The 17154-nt window shown below is 37.1% G+C and overlaps 1 protein-coding gene across 1 annotated transcript in view; it reads right to left on the bottom strand.

The window, feature by feature from the left end:
- The window catches only part of LOC124801140 (core histone macro-H2A.1-like), a 52664-nt gene extending 36916 nt beyond the window's left edge, over positions 1–15748 (bottom strand). The window contains exons 1-4 of the mRNA XM_047263052.1: positions 15491–15748; positions 13441–13547; positions 1409–1643; positions 989–1101 (exon numbers count right to left, since the gene is read on the bottom strand). Coding sequence (XP_047119008.1) covers positions 989–1101; positions 1409–1643; positions 13441–13547; positions 15491–15662 — 627 coding nt within the window. The 5' untranslated portion in view covers positions 15663–15748. The remainder of the gene's footprint in view (positions 1–988; positions 1102–1408; positions 1644–13440; positions 13548–15490) is intronic.
- Between the last annotated feature and the right edge of the window lie 1406 nt (positions 15749–17154).

Genomic DNA, 17154 nt, shown 5'->3' with positions numbered 1-17154 from the left:
ATATTCTCATCAAAGAAACAACAGTGCGCAACTGACTCGGTGTCTACTTGCTGCACAAATGCAAAAATGCACACAGCCATGCCACTCTGTTACTGCCTTTTAGTTATCTCCAGGTGTTGGAAAAGATTTTTGTGTCAAAGCTCCAGTTTCAAAATACATCTTTTCACAAAGAAAGAAATTGTTGCTAACTTGAGGCTAGTGTATGAAAATGGACATTTATTTTTGGATGATTGACAGCAGCCAGCCACTGCACCTATCATTGATAGTCTACAGGTCTATATTTTGATAAAGTCTTCTGGCCATGCAGCCTCCTTAAAGACAATAGCATTGTCCATGAAAAACCTCCTGGAGCTTTCAACACTCCAATTAAGCAGTATTTCTTTCTTTTGCAGCAATGCAAAATTTAGATGTTGACATATGCAATATGCTTTCAGCTTCATTTTCTTAGTAGAGAATTAAAATTCAGTTATCCTCGCAGTAATAGCAGATCCTATGAGTCAAGTATGCCAACTGACTATAAAATCAGGAAAGTTATCCTTTGAAAGAATTACTGTGATGGTAGCATGAACTGTTGTACAACATTAAAGCTAATGCACTCAAACGACTTATAGACAGTAGCATTGTCTTAATATATTCTGTTCAAACATTTCACTTTGTAAACAACATGCATTATTGTTTTTTACAGGCTTAAATCACACAAAGAGTACCATAACTGGTTTCGTCTTCTTAGGAAGTCATTATCAGGTGATTTCAATATGTTACATAGCAGCTCATCAAAGTATGACTATGTTACAAAGTAATGTATTCAAATCATCTGGTGATGACTTCTCAGAAGTTAAAACCGACTATGGCATATTTTATATGACCAAAGGTTGGAAAAAGACAATAGAAGAATTTTGTTACAATAAAAAAATTGTGTTTCCCTTAAGCATAAATAATATGAGTTTAGCAAGTAACAATGATACACAATTTCAAATCCAATCCTTACCTTTTGCCCAAGAAAGAGTTTCTTTTCAGACAACGTTGTAACACTAGCACTTGCTGGTGTGACTACAGTAATGCTGGAATCTTTGCCTTTGCCTTTCCCTTTACCCGTCTTACCTATATCAGAAAGAAAACATTATACATGTGACCAAATAATGCATTTTGTAAATATGCAATAAATGAAATGAAGGTGAAAGATGTAAAAAGCTAGATTTTTTTTTCAAATTAAGTTTTAGAACTTATGATGCAGATCTTAAGTTGCATCATTGCTATAATAGCCTTTTAATTTCATTAACAGTATAATTACACAAGTGTTTCAAGAAATGTCTTTGCCACAGGATGTAGATAATTGTTTTGATTGAGTAAAACAAGTGGCAGAACAAGCCTGTGAATATTTCACATGAAAATCATTCCCAGAACATACCAGATGTTGGACTTAAAGGCTGTTTCTTAGCACGGACCCCGCTTGAAGCACCAAGTGCAGCCGGTGAAGGTTTCTTGTGATGTGACATAGGTTTTGTGGCGATTGGTTTTTTATATGGCACAGTCAATGGCATGTTGTTGCTCATTACAAATTTGCCACCTTTCTTTTTGGCCAACAGCTCAGGATGAATCTTTGGAAGCACTCCTCCTGATGCTATTGTTACATTTTTCAGCAACTGCACAAAAAATGTGTTCAAACCACGAACATGGAGATTAGTATAAAACGTCCAGAACAAAGAGAAAATGCACAATCACAGTAAAACAAACATAATTTACTCAATGTTGTATGAAATGGCACTAGAACACAAATTATAAATAACTGTAATATTTTATCGCAGAAATTTTCAGGAGTGTGGTAACTGGAACATACTGTTGTTTAAATTATAAAATTACCAATTTACTACAAGTGTCTTAGCTGATTTGTACCCTACATCAAGAAAGAAAAGATGCTGCAGATAAGGCTTTTTCTTCATTTGATAAACAACACTCAGCTGTAAAGCTTTGTAGCCAAGCTAACACGGAAAACGTTTCACTATAAATAAACTTTCCACTGAGTAACCTCAAATTATATATGACACAGACATAGTGAAGTTTGATGAGATTTTTCTTCCGTATTTGAGACAGATATGCTGTGATCAAAGTAGCCCTGTTGTACACCTGAACTTCTTGTTGTACATCAGAACTTCTCATGGAGACACAGGAAATACATTTAACTTAGTGCTTCGGAAATTTTTGAATCTCAATACATCTTTTGATACAAAGAAACCATTTTTTCTATGCAACTAGGCTCTCAAAGCACAAGTTATTTGTGTGCATATTGTAAGTTTGGAAGCATTCTTGCTGTCTCAGTTTTATAGACAGTCCTTAATTCTTTACACCTTTAGCATTAAATCCAAAGAAACAAGCTTCACAAATATCACATTTGAATATTTTGAACCATTTCTGATGCAGAATTCTTACAGACTTACAGTCTTGGAGAAACCAATAAGAACAGAAGTCAAAAAAATAAAAATAGCTTCTCATCTACACGGCTTCAAGGCCTTCTTACCAAATAAACTATTTCATCAATGGAGTGAAATGAAATCTGTGTCTTATCAGACTAGTAATCAACTATCCAACTTGCATGACTGTTTTCACTTATGAGTGTTATGTGCATATGTACATCGATATTAAGATATGTTGTACAGTCCCTTACTCCACCATTCTGTTCTCCGTTACCACATAACAAATGCCAAACCTGTAATTCAGGTATACTAATATCATGCTGTCTTCTCTAGCTGAACCACCACTTTAGCTTTTTCAGTGCTAACATATACTTTTTATATATGGCATATGTTACTAGCTAGAGTGAGGTATTAATCTTACAGCTTCATGGAACTGCCCATAATAACACAATAAGTACTTCACTCATTTCCAGCCACGTTCAAATGTTCACTATAGGTCTTTGCTATGTGCTACAATATTACACCATGACATGCTACAAATAACATATGGCAATACGACAAAGTTTATTTGACCTGCTCATTTATCATAACACACAGCACTCTAGTTTGCAAGACAGGGAAATGACCCATATACAGATGTATCAACATGTCCAATTAAAGACTGTTGGTCTGATACACCACGCAGTCTGGGTGGTCGTTTTGAAGTGGTTTTCCCTGCTGGGCCAGTCACCAATCTACCCTTCAGAAAATACAATACACAGTTAGTTAAAACACGGTAACACAGAGAACAAAATTTTGACCTTCACGAACAGATGGCACACTTGACTTTTCTTCCTTAGGTTAGTTGATGGTGGTGACAAGAAGGGCATCTAGCTCAACTATTAAAATAAAATAAATTTTGCAAACTATGACAACAGTGGTTGCTGCATGATGGAATAAGGTCTATGAAAGAGAGAAACAGCAAAGTTTACAGACTGGTGTGGTGGGCATAACTTAGTAAACCATCAGCGCACATTACACTATACTATGAGGACTTTCTGTGGATGAATGTTCGTAAAATTATTCATCACATTGAAAATTCTTGAGTGTAGATATTTTTGATGACAGACTCATATTCCTTTGAAACTCATTAAGATAGTGCTTTTGCACTGTGTATGGATGGCCTACTTTTTTTGATGTCAAGTTGAGTACAGCCACAACCTCATGTCTACTTTTGGATAAATTAAAAACACAAGTGTACATCTTTCAAGTTAAGTGTGAATTAAATTTAGCAGGCACCGAAAAAGAATTTCAGCATTTAAAGCTTTGTCATATTCATGAATTTTGGTTTACAATGATAAATCATGTGAACAATGCAAAAATTTGTGCTTCAAGTATTTAACGTGGGCTTGATTTGTCACACAGCATACACTCAACAATAGGTGCATTTTCCCCCACCGCCACAGCCACAGAAAAAATAATTTATACACCCTCAAATAGAGCGAAACACATAAACTCAATACTGGGCAACTATGGAGGATATGCTCAACATGTTATACCATCCGGTCACAAATGAGGCACATTATCTTGTTACCAAAAAGTTCTCTTGCTCATCTCCCATGTGACGAAAGAACCATAATTACAGAATATTGAGATAAGAATTTCCGGTGAAACTTTCTTTAGTGCAAAATAGTGCCCTTGGGATATGACACCAAAAAGTTCGATTTTACATAGCCTTTATTGCACTGCAATATCTGGTGGTGATTATTTGACCATCATATACTCACTATACAAGTGCTTACCTTCCCATTAGGCTGAAATGTTAATTCTGTGGTGTCACTGATACCTTATATTGTGAGACTCAACGTTGGTGTCACCACAGACACTACTAGATGCATAGCAACCAGGCGACACAGCAATCCACAACTTGGCCGAGGGCACACCAACAACGAAGCTTTGAAACCAACAACTATTTACATCCGGCCACAGAGCTCTATGCTCAGTCTGTGTTTGGTTGCGTTTCTTGTACCATGAAGCTACTCGAGTGTGTCAACAAGTATCAGTTTAAGTGGTGTCTGTGCAGTCTACACAGAGTGTCTCTGCGTAATTACTGTGCTAAGACAGTACATTAATTGTAAGTTTGGACACATTATTGCTGTCTCAATTTTTTTTGACAATCCATACTTCTTTATGTCTTCAGTATAAAATGTGACAATTTTGTTTAATAGTAGTGAATTTATGCACATTGCTTTACCATCCCAACCAGGGGCCACATCAACTACACAAGTTGAGTCTTTGTCTTCATCAAAAATAGTTTGTTTAGAATTGTGACGCCATTCTTTATTGTCTACTCTCTAGACACGCCACAACAAATCTCTCAATGAGGATGACAGAATCAAGAAAGTCTTTGAATTACGTGCTAACATTTTGTTTGTGAGCTTAACAATGTGCTAATTATAGCCTTGAATGAAATGTAACAAGCACATTAAGCTGATTGTAGGGAGGGCAAATGTCAGTTTTTTGGTAGAATTCCAGGAAAGTGTAGCTCATCTATAAAGGAGACTGGGTACAGAAGACCAATGCAACCCACACTTGAGTACTGCTGGAGTGTTTGGGATAGAAATGCCCCATGAACTCAAATGGGAATCTCTGGAGAGAAGAAGGCATCCTTTTTTAAAAATATTGTTGAGAACTGGGATTTGCAACACACTATAGGATGCTCGAACAGCCACAAGCATATATCTCATATAAGGACCACAAAAAAAGGGCTCATATAGAAGAATACTGACACTTGTTTTTCTTTTGCTCCATTTGCGAGTGGGAACAGGTGCAGAACAACTGGCAGTACAATGAGGTACCCCCGCTGTGCAACATATGGTGGCTTGCAAAAAGTGTATGTGGATGTAAATAGATTGTAGGCTATACAGTTAGAAAAACTATAAATTATATGGATTCACCTGCTTGTGCTTTCTTGAAACCCTCCAGACAGGTGTAATTGAAAATGATAACTATTGGCTAGCCATGTGAATTTACTTAGGGCTGCAAGCAGAAGACAGTCTTCAACAATTATTGTACACACTCCGTGTCATTCGTTACCCTTCACAGCACAATAACTAGTACTTTAAAAACATTATAAATGTGTTATGCCAATTACTGAACATTTGTGCCACATGGGACACAAATCGAGATATCCTGTTTATTGTGAAAAGCTATCTTAACCGAATTAAATGTACAGAAATGAAATTATTGGATCAATGGTGGTCAGGATGCCTCAATGGTTCACACTGATACTATCCCGTGTAACTGCATCTTCACAGATTTCATCCTCATAATGTATTAATTTTATTTCATTATACAGGTCATTTCAAAGTGAATACACGGGATTCAAGGTTTTGCAGCATTTATTAGATTCAACTTACCATTATAAATAATTCAGGAAATGAAAAAACAACTCAAAGAATTTTTCTTTTAAGTCTTCAAATTGAGCACACATTGAGTTCATAGACAAGTTCTTCCCAAACCTTGATCAGTTAATCTGGAGTAATTGTTGCAACAATGCTGTTTCTAAAGTTGCAGAGATTAGCTGGTAGCAAAGGCACACACACGATTCTTTATGACATGCCAAAGATAAAAATCATACAGAATCGGATTGTGTGTGAATGTAAAGATTATGCAAAACAAGCTCTTTCATCTGGCCTCTCATGGCTCATTCAGCGGGCAGGTAGAACAGTATTTAACCAATCGCGTACTGAGTTATGCCAGTGAGGCGGCGCACTATATTACTGCCAAATAAAGTTCTGTGGTTCAACTTCTTCCAACTGAGGAAAGAGTCACAACTCTAGTGCATCAAGATAAGAAACATCAGTTACAGTTCTTCAATGGAAAAAAAGGGCACATAAACTTTCTGCTAGGAAATGGCCCGATAAACATTAAATTTAGGGGAATCTCATGGGGATTTGCTGATCTACAGAAGCGCACATTATGTGCGCTCAAATTTCCACTCAAGTGAAATGTCGATTCATCACCGAAGACCAGATCCAGACAGATATAGAAAATCTTCATCCTGCTGCAGAAAAATTTCGTTTGCAAAGTTGGTACATGAACTGTACTCTGTAGGCTCTAGAGTTTGTAAAAAGTGCAAATAATAAGGATGTAGTTGTAAGCATCTCCTTTAAAGTCTTTGCACAGACATCACTGGAACTGCTAATTCACTACTAGCTCTCCAAACTGATTTCTTGGGGCTATGCATGAAAGACTCACTCATTCAACAAGCTCTTCACTCACTGTTACTCATTCCATACTCTTTCCTTTGCCTACAGGTATACAAAAAAAATGAGTTGCTCTCTCCTTTGAGTTTTATTTATAGCTGTTAAGTTGAATGTAATAAATAAAGGATTACATTCAAACTTAGTTAGTACCATGTACTGAGCTGTAACAGGGTGTATACGGGGACAAGGAAAAAAAATTCCCGGATTACTCCCGGATATCCCGTTTAAAAAATATGCTTTTTCCCGGGCGAAAATACACTTTTTCTGTGCTAAGTGACAGTAGGTTTTCGGTAGATTTTCCCTTGGAACTGTAAAACTTATCAATCCTTTGAATGGTTAACGTTTCATATAATCGCGCAGAACTTCCCAGAAAAAGAAGGAAAAGACAGGGCAAAGAAGTTTTGGAGAACCTTTAATAAAAAAAAGGAGAGAAGTTTTGGAAAGACCTTTGATTTGCAACAACATATACGCTGCATATTTTTGTATTACGAAAGTATAAATTCGAATTGCACCAAACACAGCGCGTCAGTTTCCGGAGCGTTGAAACCGAGGTTGTGATGTCCTTTTGTAAGCGAGTCATATCTCAAGCCACGAGATCTCGTCAGCTGATGACAGCAGCTATTCAGAGCATAGGACACGTGTTATAGTCAGCCAATAGCAAGATCACTGGTTACATAGCGCGAACACGCAAGAGGAAAAGTTAACGGTTTACATTAATGTACACAGTACCGTATATCTACAAGAAGAGCTAAGCTTTCACATATAATATTAGTCTGTAAGATTAACACGCTACAACAGAAGCTAAGCTTTCACATGTAATACTGATCTTTTTTTGCGTGTGTTATACTTAAGACACATCACACAAATGTGCCAGTAAATTTAAAATTAAAATTATGACATAAATGCCTCGGCTCGAAATTCTTATAAGGGGCTGGTCCTCAAACAGTTCAGTTTCGAACACTCTGTGATTTAGATATCCATTCCACTTTCTCACACGTAACATAATTCATCTTGCGTAAAAAGAAATTTACTTTGAAAGTAACGCTTTTCTAACCACCGTTCGCAATACTATCTGGAGACTGTTGGAAATAGGTTCGATTTAACAGTTGCCAGAGAGCGCCAGAAAACAGGCATTATTGTGCGTGTGCAACTGCAGTGGTGTAGGAAGCCCGTATGTTCGTGTGTATAAAGCACTAAGAGAGTTTACATTACGCCATAAAAGAAACAGGGCATCAGAGGATACTCCAAAGAGCATCGGAATTTCGTAAACCATATTAAAATGCATAATTCGGCTTGAAGTGCAAATTGGCTTTTTTCAGATTCACAATGAAGTAGGTCCCATCTGATATTAAGCTTTTCAGTGTGGTTTTTGGGATGTAAATTTTCTTGGAGTACCAGTACTCTACGATCTCATTTTTGGTTCTTTATTACGGCATAATGCCATATATGGCAGAAGATGATAATGTGCACTTGAAATTCAGCGAACAGTTGGAACTAGCCAATACTGTAGAATGAAACACTTAGTTTCAAATAAAATGATTGCCTCGGCGAAAAGATTAACAAAGCCAAATTTCTTTAGCAAACTTGCAAAAATAACTTCACTGTTCTGCAGGGCGATTAATGCTTGACTGCTACTAACTTGAAAATAACATAAAATCAGAAAACTGAAATTTAAAATATATTTTTCCCCTCCGTAATTATGTGAATGTATTTTAATTCACTTGATAGCTCCCGGCCACACAAATCCGTTTTGTTTTCATTTGACGTGCGAGCTGTACACGAATGCAAGCAGCGAAATCACTTAACGTAAACACGGGTCACGTGGAGGTTAACCCCCTCCCCACAACTCTGTGCAAGCGTGAATCTGGCAGCTAGGACGTGCGAGAAAAATTTTTGTCGTTTGCATCTGGCTGCTTGCTGCTACTACCGATACAGCTAATAGGCATTAGCCAAACTTCAAGTAGCGGGAGAAGGTACTGCTTATACGCGAGTCAAATGCGCATGCCCAACAGACCGCTGGCAATTGGTCAAATGAACATAATGTGAACAGTTGCGATGTCATGCTCATAGCAAGCAGTTTATTGTTACGAAGAATTACAGTCTGCGCCCGACGGCCTTTGACATATTTTTACTATCTGCAGACGCTTGTGCGTGCACAGTGTTTTGTTCTCGTAAATTGCACATTTCCTTTGCAACTAAAGTTTTTTTCCCCTCTCGTTTATATTTTATTGCTGCAGTATCATTCTCCAGTAGCAGGATACAATAACATTCCTTGCTAGAGAATCAACTCTGCAGTCAAAATTACAAAAATTTAACTGAAAGTTAAAACAATGAAAAATTCCCGGAATTCCAAAAAATTCCCGGGTTTTTCCCGGTTTTCTCCTGGATGAAAAAATTCCCGGGTTTTTCCCAGATTTCCCGGGTCGTATACACCCTGTGTAATTCATATTTACTTGGAAAACATGGAAGCTCACTGAGTGGTATATGTGCAGGCACACAAATAAATCTGTACCTTTGTACTCTCTTTTTAACCTCAAACTGAATTAGGGGAAACTAAAGTTTCAAGAGTGAAGCTGTCTTCTCTCTACTGCACTCCATATCTGAGAGCAGAATGGAGAAAACAAAACGGGTGGGGAAAGTGAAGAACACTGCAGTAACAGAAAGGCTAAGGGAACAAAGAACTCTCCTACACCTGATTAAGAAAAGGAAAGCAAACTGAATGGGACATACACTGTATAGAAATGAAATTCCTACACTTAATATTGATATTACAGTAGAAGGACAGAATAAAACAGGAAGGAGACAACTAGAAATGATAGCTGGAAGTGAAAAGAGGACGATACCAGACAACAATGCAATTGGCCTGGAACAGGATCAGAGGGAGACACCTGTGGTATCAGGACAGAAATCTGCCATTAGGTGGGAATGATGATATCACATCTAATCACAGAAATACCTCAATGTCTTTAAAAAAAAACACACTTGGTAACTTTTTAAAAATTCTGAGTGGAATACAAACATTGGTACAAGAAAAGACAATCCCCAACTTTATGTAGGAAGAGTTGAGAAGCGGACAGTATGTCAATGAGGTGTGGAATATTGTAGCAAGGAATTCAAATTTGTGTTGTTCATCAGACATTACATGTATGGCACACAACAATTACATCCCTTACTATTCTACCCGAAGCAGCAACCAAGCATTTTGCATGGCAGTGCCAGGAGAGAATGATAGACAGGAAGAGTTTTACACTATTCTGATACAGTATCGCATTTATGAGGAGCTGTGTGTTCTTTGATTATGTAACTGACATGGTTGCTAGGGATTTATCGCTCTGTGGTCTCAGAGAATTTGAAATTTAAATAAGACAGATGGGCATTTCAGAGGAAATGAAGCTGCTGCTTACTAACAAGATGAATCACTGAATACCAAAGATATTGCAACTAGAGAAGACAGCTTCAATATTATGGCTTTTATTCCCATCATTCAGTGTCATGGAAGAGGACCACAATTTGTGTGGTGCACTAGCCCCTGTCACAATTAACTGTTGGTCACTGAAACAAATCAATAGAATTAAAAGCCCTTTAATTCTTTCTTGTTATGTTTCATCTTTCTGGAATGTGTCAACTTAGCTTCATGCCCAGAAAAACAATGAAAATGATCAATTATAGAAGCAAATAAGCACTCACAATTAACAATGCATTACATTAAATTTCATGCTTCAATTTCCTTACAAATGTCTATGTATACTCACTAACAACACATCATCATCATCCCAAAACAGAACAATAGTTTTAATACTACTGTGTGTTTATGCTCTTTTTTTTATACATCCTTTCACACTAATTATTCAGTACTACACAGGATGTCAGCCTGCCTCTTCACACTTATTTTTACATAGAGTTAAATGTGTATGCATTACACAAAGGTTAAAAGTGTACAACAGCAAAATCTCAGGGTAAAGTTTCATAACAGCTACAAAAATAAACGATGTCTCATATTATGTTGACAGTGCACTATGGTAGCCACATTAGTTTAGTTACTTCCATATCCCATGGATCACTTGCACAATAAATTGTAAAGCTGTGGAACGAGTAATCTTGTAGCCAATAAAGTGACAGTTCCTGACCACACTGCCCGGAGTCTTTTGACTGTGCTTAACAGATGTATCATCTATGCTGTGTTTGTCTTTGAAAAAGAATGTTTCTGCTGTTTGTTTTCTGCTTCCTCTGTTTCAGATACTGTGTAATACACATCCTCTGAGGAGGAATATGGTGCTAGCCTAGTTTTGAAGGATACACACTCTGCAGGTTTTTGTGTGTTCGTTCATTATTATTTTCAGCAGTGTTATATAACATGTTAGTGTATTTTTCATTTTTTTTGTTTAATACAGTTTCATGATTTAGCTACACCACTGATTTATTTATTATTCATATTGTAGTTTTTAACAGTGTTATGTTACATTTTTTTACTTTTTCAGTATTGTTTTTATTTTCAAAATTTCTTGTTCACAATTTACTATTTGTGCATGTTGTTGTTGCTTGGTAGACTACGCATTTGTGATTCCTCTCCCAATGACGTATAAAGCAAGATGACTACACCAATCTTAATGTACTGGACGCACATGTGGGAGGACTGGGGACTATCACTGTCTGAATGTCCTGACTTGGGTTTTTGATGGTTTCTCCAAGTTGCTAAAGTAAATGCTGAAATTGTTCTTTTGATTAGGCCATGGCCAACTTCCTGCCCTGGCATAACCTAATCCTATCATACTTTTTAATGTCAAACAATGTAAAATCCAAGATGAAGTAATGACAATATTATGAAAAGGATACAATGCTACTCATTATATAGTGAAGATGCTGAATCGCAGATAGCCACAACAAAATGATTGCTAAACAAGTAAGCTTCCCGCCAAAAGGCCTTCTTTTTGTGTGAATGTGTTGCCTAATTTAGAAGGCGTTTTGGCTGAAAGCTTACTTGTTTAGCAGTCTTTTTGTTGTACCTGCCTGCAAGTCAACATCACCACTACCTTTTTTATGTTTTATGTATGTATATACTTGTATTATCCCGATACTGCATCTGAAATGTCTCATACTATTGTACTAAATGGTCTATGGATGAATAAATAAATAAGGATTGTTGTTTAAAGTGGTATACGAGAGGTCAGCATAAATTGCTTTCTAGAAACACACATTCTCCCTACTTCCTCTCACTGGCTACTGAGAATCACTTTCTGTTTACCATCTGACATCAACAAAATATGTCACAGTAAATGCTGCCAACATTACTATGCACACTATATATACAGGGTGTTTATAAATGAATATCAGGTTTTTAACACTTTATAATATTTATTACATTAAACTTACAGTTATAAATGATATGTCAAATGAAAGAGCAACTCCAACAGTTTTACCAAGAATCTTATAAATGTGCAATGTGAGCACCACTTGTCACACGGCACACATCAAATCTATAGCCGAGTTCTTCCCAAATGTTGATAAGTGTGTCTTCAGTCATTGTAGCAACAGCTGCTTCAATCCGGTTTCTTAATTCAGGGAGGTCTGCTGGTGGCGGAGGCATGTACACACGATCCTTGATGAAGCCTCAAAGGAAAAAATCACATGGGGTTAGGTTGGGTGAACGTGGAGGCCATGCAAAGCAAGCCTTGTCATTGGGCCCCTTGCAGCCTATCCAGCACTCGGCTAGAGACTTGATGTGTGCTGTGTGACAAATGGTGCTCACATTGAACATTTATAAGGTTCTTGGTAAAACTGTTTGAGTTGCTCTTTTATTTGACATATCATTTATAGCTGTAAGTTTAATGTAATAACTATTATAAAGCATTAAAACCCCGATATTCATTTATAAACACTCTGTATAATGTTTAAGCAAGAAGCTTAGAAGAACATGATTCAACCAATCAGCTTTGGCCAGTGATACCTGTATAAGTTACTTTCAGCAAGTCTATGCTAGATAGGCAATTAAATATTGCAACACTGTTCTACCACGAATGAACAACAATATATGAAAATACTATCAAACAATAAGAATTTCTCTCTCTAAAAAACATTCAGTGTTGACAGGAAACAGAGCCCATACTCTGAATTTCATAAGAATTTAGCATATACTTGACATTATTCTACTTTGGGGGTGATCTAGATTGATATAAAACTAGAAGCAATAAACTTCAAAATGCCTTAATCACTTTAGCACAGCTTTTAAGTGAGCAAGATAATGTATATTCAGTGCTCTGTGTATGATATTTTATATAATGATTGTTTTGCTTTTGACATGCCAATATATTATGCCATACATGTTCTTGAAATGTCTGTTTATCATGTGACACAAATTATTGTACATATGAACAAGATTCTTTGATGTGTAGTGCATAAGATTTGAAACTGGTAACATAGTTTGCCAAAACAGGTAACCTAAATAAATATTCTACTACAGAAATTCTGATGTTTTTTAGTTCTATTTTCGTATCGATGTCATTATTAGTATCTACTCATTACTTTTCGGTTAATGGGCAAGCTGCTGAAAGTTTCATTAATGCTGTCCTTTCTTCTGATGGAAGCAAATGCGGTACAGATATAAGATTACTCTGGAAATTTATAATTTACAGGTGGTTCCCTACCAAACAGTGCGATATACTCAACTTTTAACACCCATGTCATCATCACACAACAATTAGTACCTTCATTTTACATACATGTAATAACCACAAAAATGTACATTTTTGTAAGTACATTAAGCTACAGCATTTATAATGTTTTACCAAGTGCAGCTCTTCATCATTAGCCACTGCAAGCAAAATGTGCCTTGGGGTGATTCGCCCCTTCCTGTTGTCTCTTGCAGCATTTCCAGCCAGCTCAAGGACCTCAGCTGAAATTTGATACAATAAATAATTAATAAGAAAAAAATTATTGACAGCCTCAACACACAGGTATTAAATATGATGGATGGTGTCAAAGGAAAAATCACAATCATGGTGTATATAAAGTAAGCACTTTCATCAGTTTGATAAATTCCCCTTTATTGAAAGTAAAAATCATGTCATAAATTCCCCTTTATTGAAAGTAAAAATCATATGTCTTAATCTTATAGTCTACACTACAGTGCCTTTCTGTTGACACTTTTCATTGAAATTCAATTTCAGTATTAGCTTAGGCTTCAGTGGCCAAATTAAGCTGTTCACTCTGCACCATGCTTTCTGAAATTTAAAGAATATGCTTATTCCAGACGTTCTCCAATAAATGCCCTCATCAAATTTTCCAAAAATACCACAAGTATCATTCTCACTGAATTTAACCCTTCAGAAAATCCTCAAATTAGTTTTCCCTCGTCTTTCATCAGCTGAGCAACTAGGGAGTTAAAACACTGGACTCTAACTCACACTGTGTTCAAGGCTCTGTCTTGGCATTTACCATTGCTCAAGTTTCACAAAATCTAGTCTAATGAACACAGGGATGTGCACATTACATGTTATGTTCTATGAGTGTAAGAGAAAGATTTCTTGTAAGGTAATTAGTTGTTACTTATCTGTGCATCTTACTTCCCACTTATTAATTTTGCTCCAAGGGAAAGAACGAGATGGGCGAGTTGAAGACACGGAGAAGGAAAAATATTTGCCTAAAGACTCGATTATAAACCTGCTTGATAATATGGGAAGTTTATGGTTCAGATCACTTTCTTTACAAGTAGATTACCATTCATAAATGTAGTTAAATGTAATGCTTTATAATTACTTCTTTCTTGGTGTTTTGTTGACTTCACCATGAAAGAGAACCTCCAAGAATGTAGACTAAATTGAAATATCACAGTAAGTGAAACTTTTTTTTGTGTTGACGATGTTCGTCTTTAGTGTTTTATCCATCCTCATCAGCGGTAGCTGATGGTAACAAAATAATTAGCAACGAATTGCGTTTTAGAAATTTAAGTTCTTTACCGGAATCGGGTACTTAGTGCCCCTCTTCAGAAGATTGTATGTATCGCATTTTGTAGTTTTCATATTAGATTACTGGCTATGTCGAATGTGCAAAAACTGTCGGCCGCATTTGGTTCACAGCCCGAATGTTGCCGAAACATGGGAAAAGTCCGCAAGAGCGACTCTTAATTGTCATTCTCATATCTGAAACACGATGCTGTTTAACTTCAAACGGTGACAACTAAATCATAAACCACAAATTAGAGACGCAAGAACCTCAACCGTTCCTCGCAGATATAATTTAGTTATACCCAGCTACACGAAATCATCCATCGTGAGAGTTACCACTATACTCTCTTGGTGTATGGTAATAGCCGATGCCTAAAATGTAGACAGATAATCGGTAAGTTTCTAACTTTTGTGACATTTAGGGATGCCGTACAGAGGAAAATATAGTTTCCTTAGCGCTTACGCACTAATCGTTTGACTTAATTTCCGATTAAATCCCTATCATATTTATTTTTCGTTTGCCGGAAGTCTGGACGCCACAGTACCAAACACACCGGCACGTTGATTGCGCACAAAATGCTTTTCTTAATTCGTTCTTAGCAACTTTTCATTTTCAGTAAAGTTGTTTATATTCCAACCGCTAGCCGCTATATACACAGTTTGTTTCCACCGGCTCTCAGGGCGGAAGATATACAACTTCGCTACGACACATCGCACATGTAATGCACGAAACTTTTGAACATACTGTACTCCAACTCATTCAATTAAAATCAACATATTCTTTGTTTTAAAATTAAGTTTGGTAGCGTTTGACTCAATTCATAGTGGTCTGCAGCACTTTTTTTGTTCCTCGAAACCTAGAGAATGATATATATTTAAACGTTCGTCTTACCTGTGAGATACTCGATGACGGCTGCCATGTATACCGGAGAGCCGACTCCGATACGCAAGCGGTGTGTCCCCATCTTCAAGTACCGGTGCATTCGCCCTACTGGAAAAGTAACATTTGCTCTTTGCGACTTAGACATCGCCTTTTGGCGCTTCTTTCCTCCTCTAGCAGACATATTTCTTTGTGCCTGGAAACCAAATTTACACTGAAAACGCTAATGAAGCCAAGAATAATGTAAACACAACAATCCGGCACCTCTTGATAACTGGTTTACCCACAGATGTCGCCACCCTCTACAAGTTGCGATACATAGCACGAAGTTACAAAGACGACCAACAGATGTCGCAGCAACCGATCGCCCACAAGTCCCGACTAGTAGTGCGATCTTTCGGTAGCGTGTAGTACTTATACAGCTATCGGCGCAACTTTAAAAAGCCGCAAGTGATTCCACTGTGCCATTAAAATTCCGTGGCAATGGATTCTGCAGCAGGGGGACGAAAGATGCTGCTAGACCAGTAATCCTGCTCATGTAAATTATTTGTTGTCTATTCCTCATTCTAATTCTATTTGTTGTTCTATACGGGAGGATTGAGTTTGCTCTGCCGACCATCCTGATTTTGATTTTCCTAAATGATTTCAGGTAAATGTCGGGAATGATTGTAATATGTATTAATTATTTTAAAGAAGTAGTTAATGGAAGCCAAATGCAGAGAAAATGCGCACTGTTAGAAGACAAGCAGCAATATATGTATTTATACACCGTACCACAGACTGTTAGGATCACTTAAGTGCTATGAATTCGTGAGGCTCAAGTTATTTAATAGGCCTCCTGAATCTGTACCAGATTTACCAGAACAAGGGTACAAACAATCTCTGCACGACTGGTGAGCTGTCCACTCATTCTATGACACAAAATAATTTATCAACTTTAATATAATACTGTAACGTTAATAACAAGCCTGTTTCTTTCTTTATTTTTCTTTTTTTAAATTATCACTTGTCATGTACCACGTGAGTGACATTATCTATTGCTGTAATGGTGATAATTAAAGAGACCTTTGGAGAGAAGAGAACCACTTGTATGAATATCAAGAGCTCAGATGGCAACCCAGTTCTAAGCAAAGAAGGGAAGGCAGAAAGGTGGAAGGAGTATATAGAGGGTTTATACAAGGGCGATGTACTTGAGGACAATATTATGGAAATGGAAGAGGATGTAGATGAAGATGAAATGGGAGATAAGATACTGCGTGAAGAGTTTGACAGAGCACTGAAAGACCTGAGTCGAAACAAGGCCCCGGGAGTAGAGAACATTCCATTAGAACTACTGATGGCCTTGGGAGAGCCAGTCATGACAAAACTCTACCATCTGGTGAGCAAGATGTATGAGACAGGCGAAATACCCACAGACTTCAAGGAGAATATAATAATTCCAATCCCAAAGAAAGCAGGTGTTGACAGATGTGAAAATTACCGAACTATCAGTTTAATAAATCACAGCTGCAAAATACTGACACGAATTCTTTACAGACGAATGGAAAACTGGTAGAAGCGGACCTCGGGGAAGATCAGTTTGGATTCCGTAGAAATGTTGGAACACGTGAGGCAATACTAACCTTACGACTTATCTTAGAAGAAAGATTAAGGAAAGGCAAACCTACGTTTCTAGC

This window comes from Schistocerca piceifrons, chromosome 1 (genome assembly GCF_021461385.2).
Source record: "Schistocerca piceifrons isolate TAMUIC-IGC-003096 chromosome 1, iqSchPice1.1, whole genome shotgun sequence".
Taxonomy (NCBI): domain Eukaryota; kingdom Metazoa; phylum Arthropoda; class Insecta; order Orthoptera; family Acrididae; genus Schistocerca; species Schistocerca piceifrons.
Note: the sequence above shows the minus strand (reverse complement) of the source record. Positions and strands in the feature narration are given on the sequence as shown.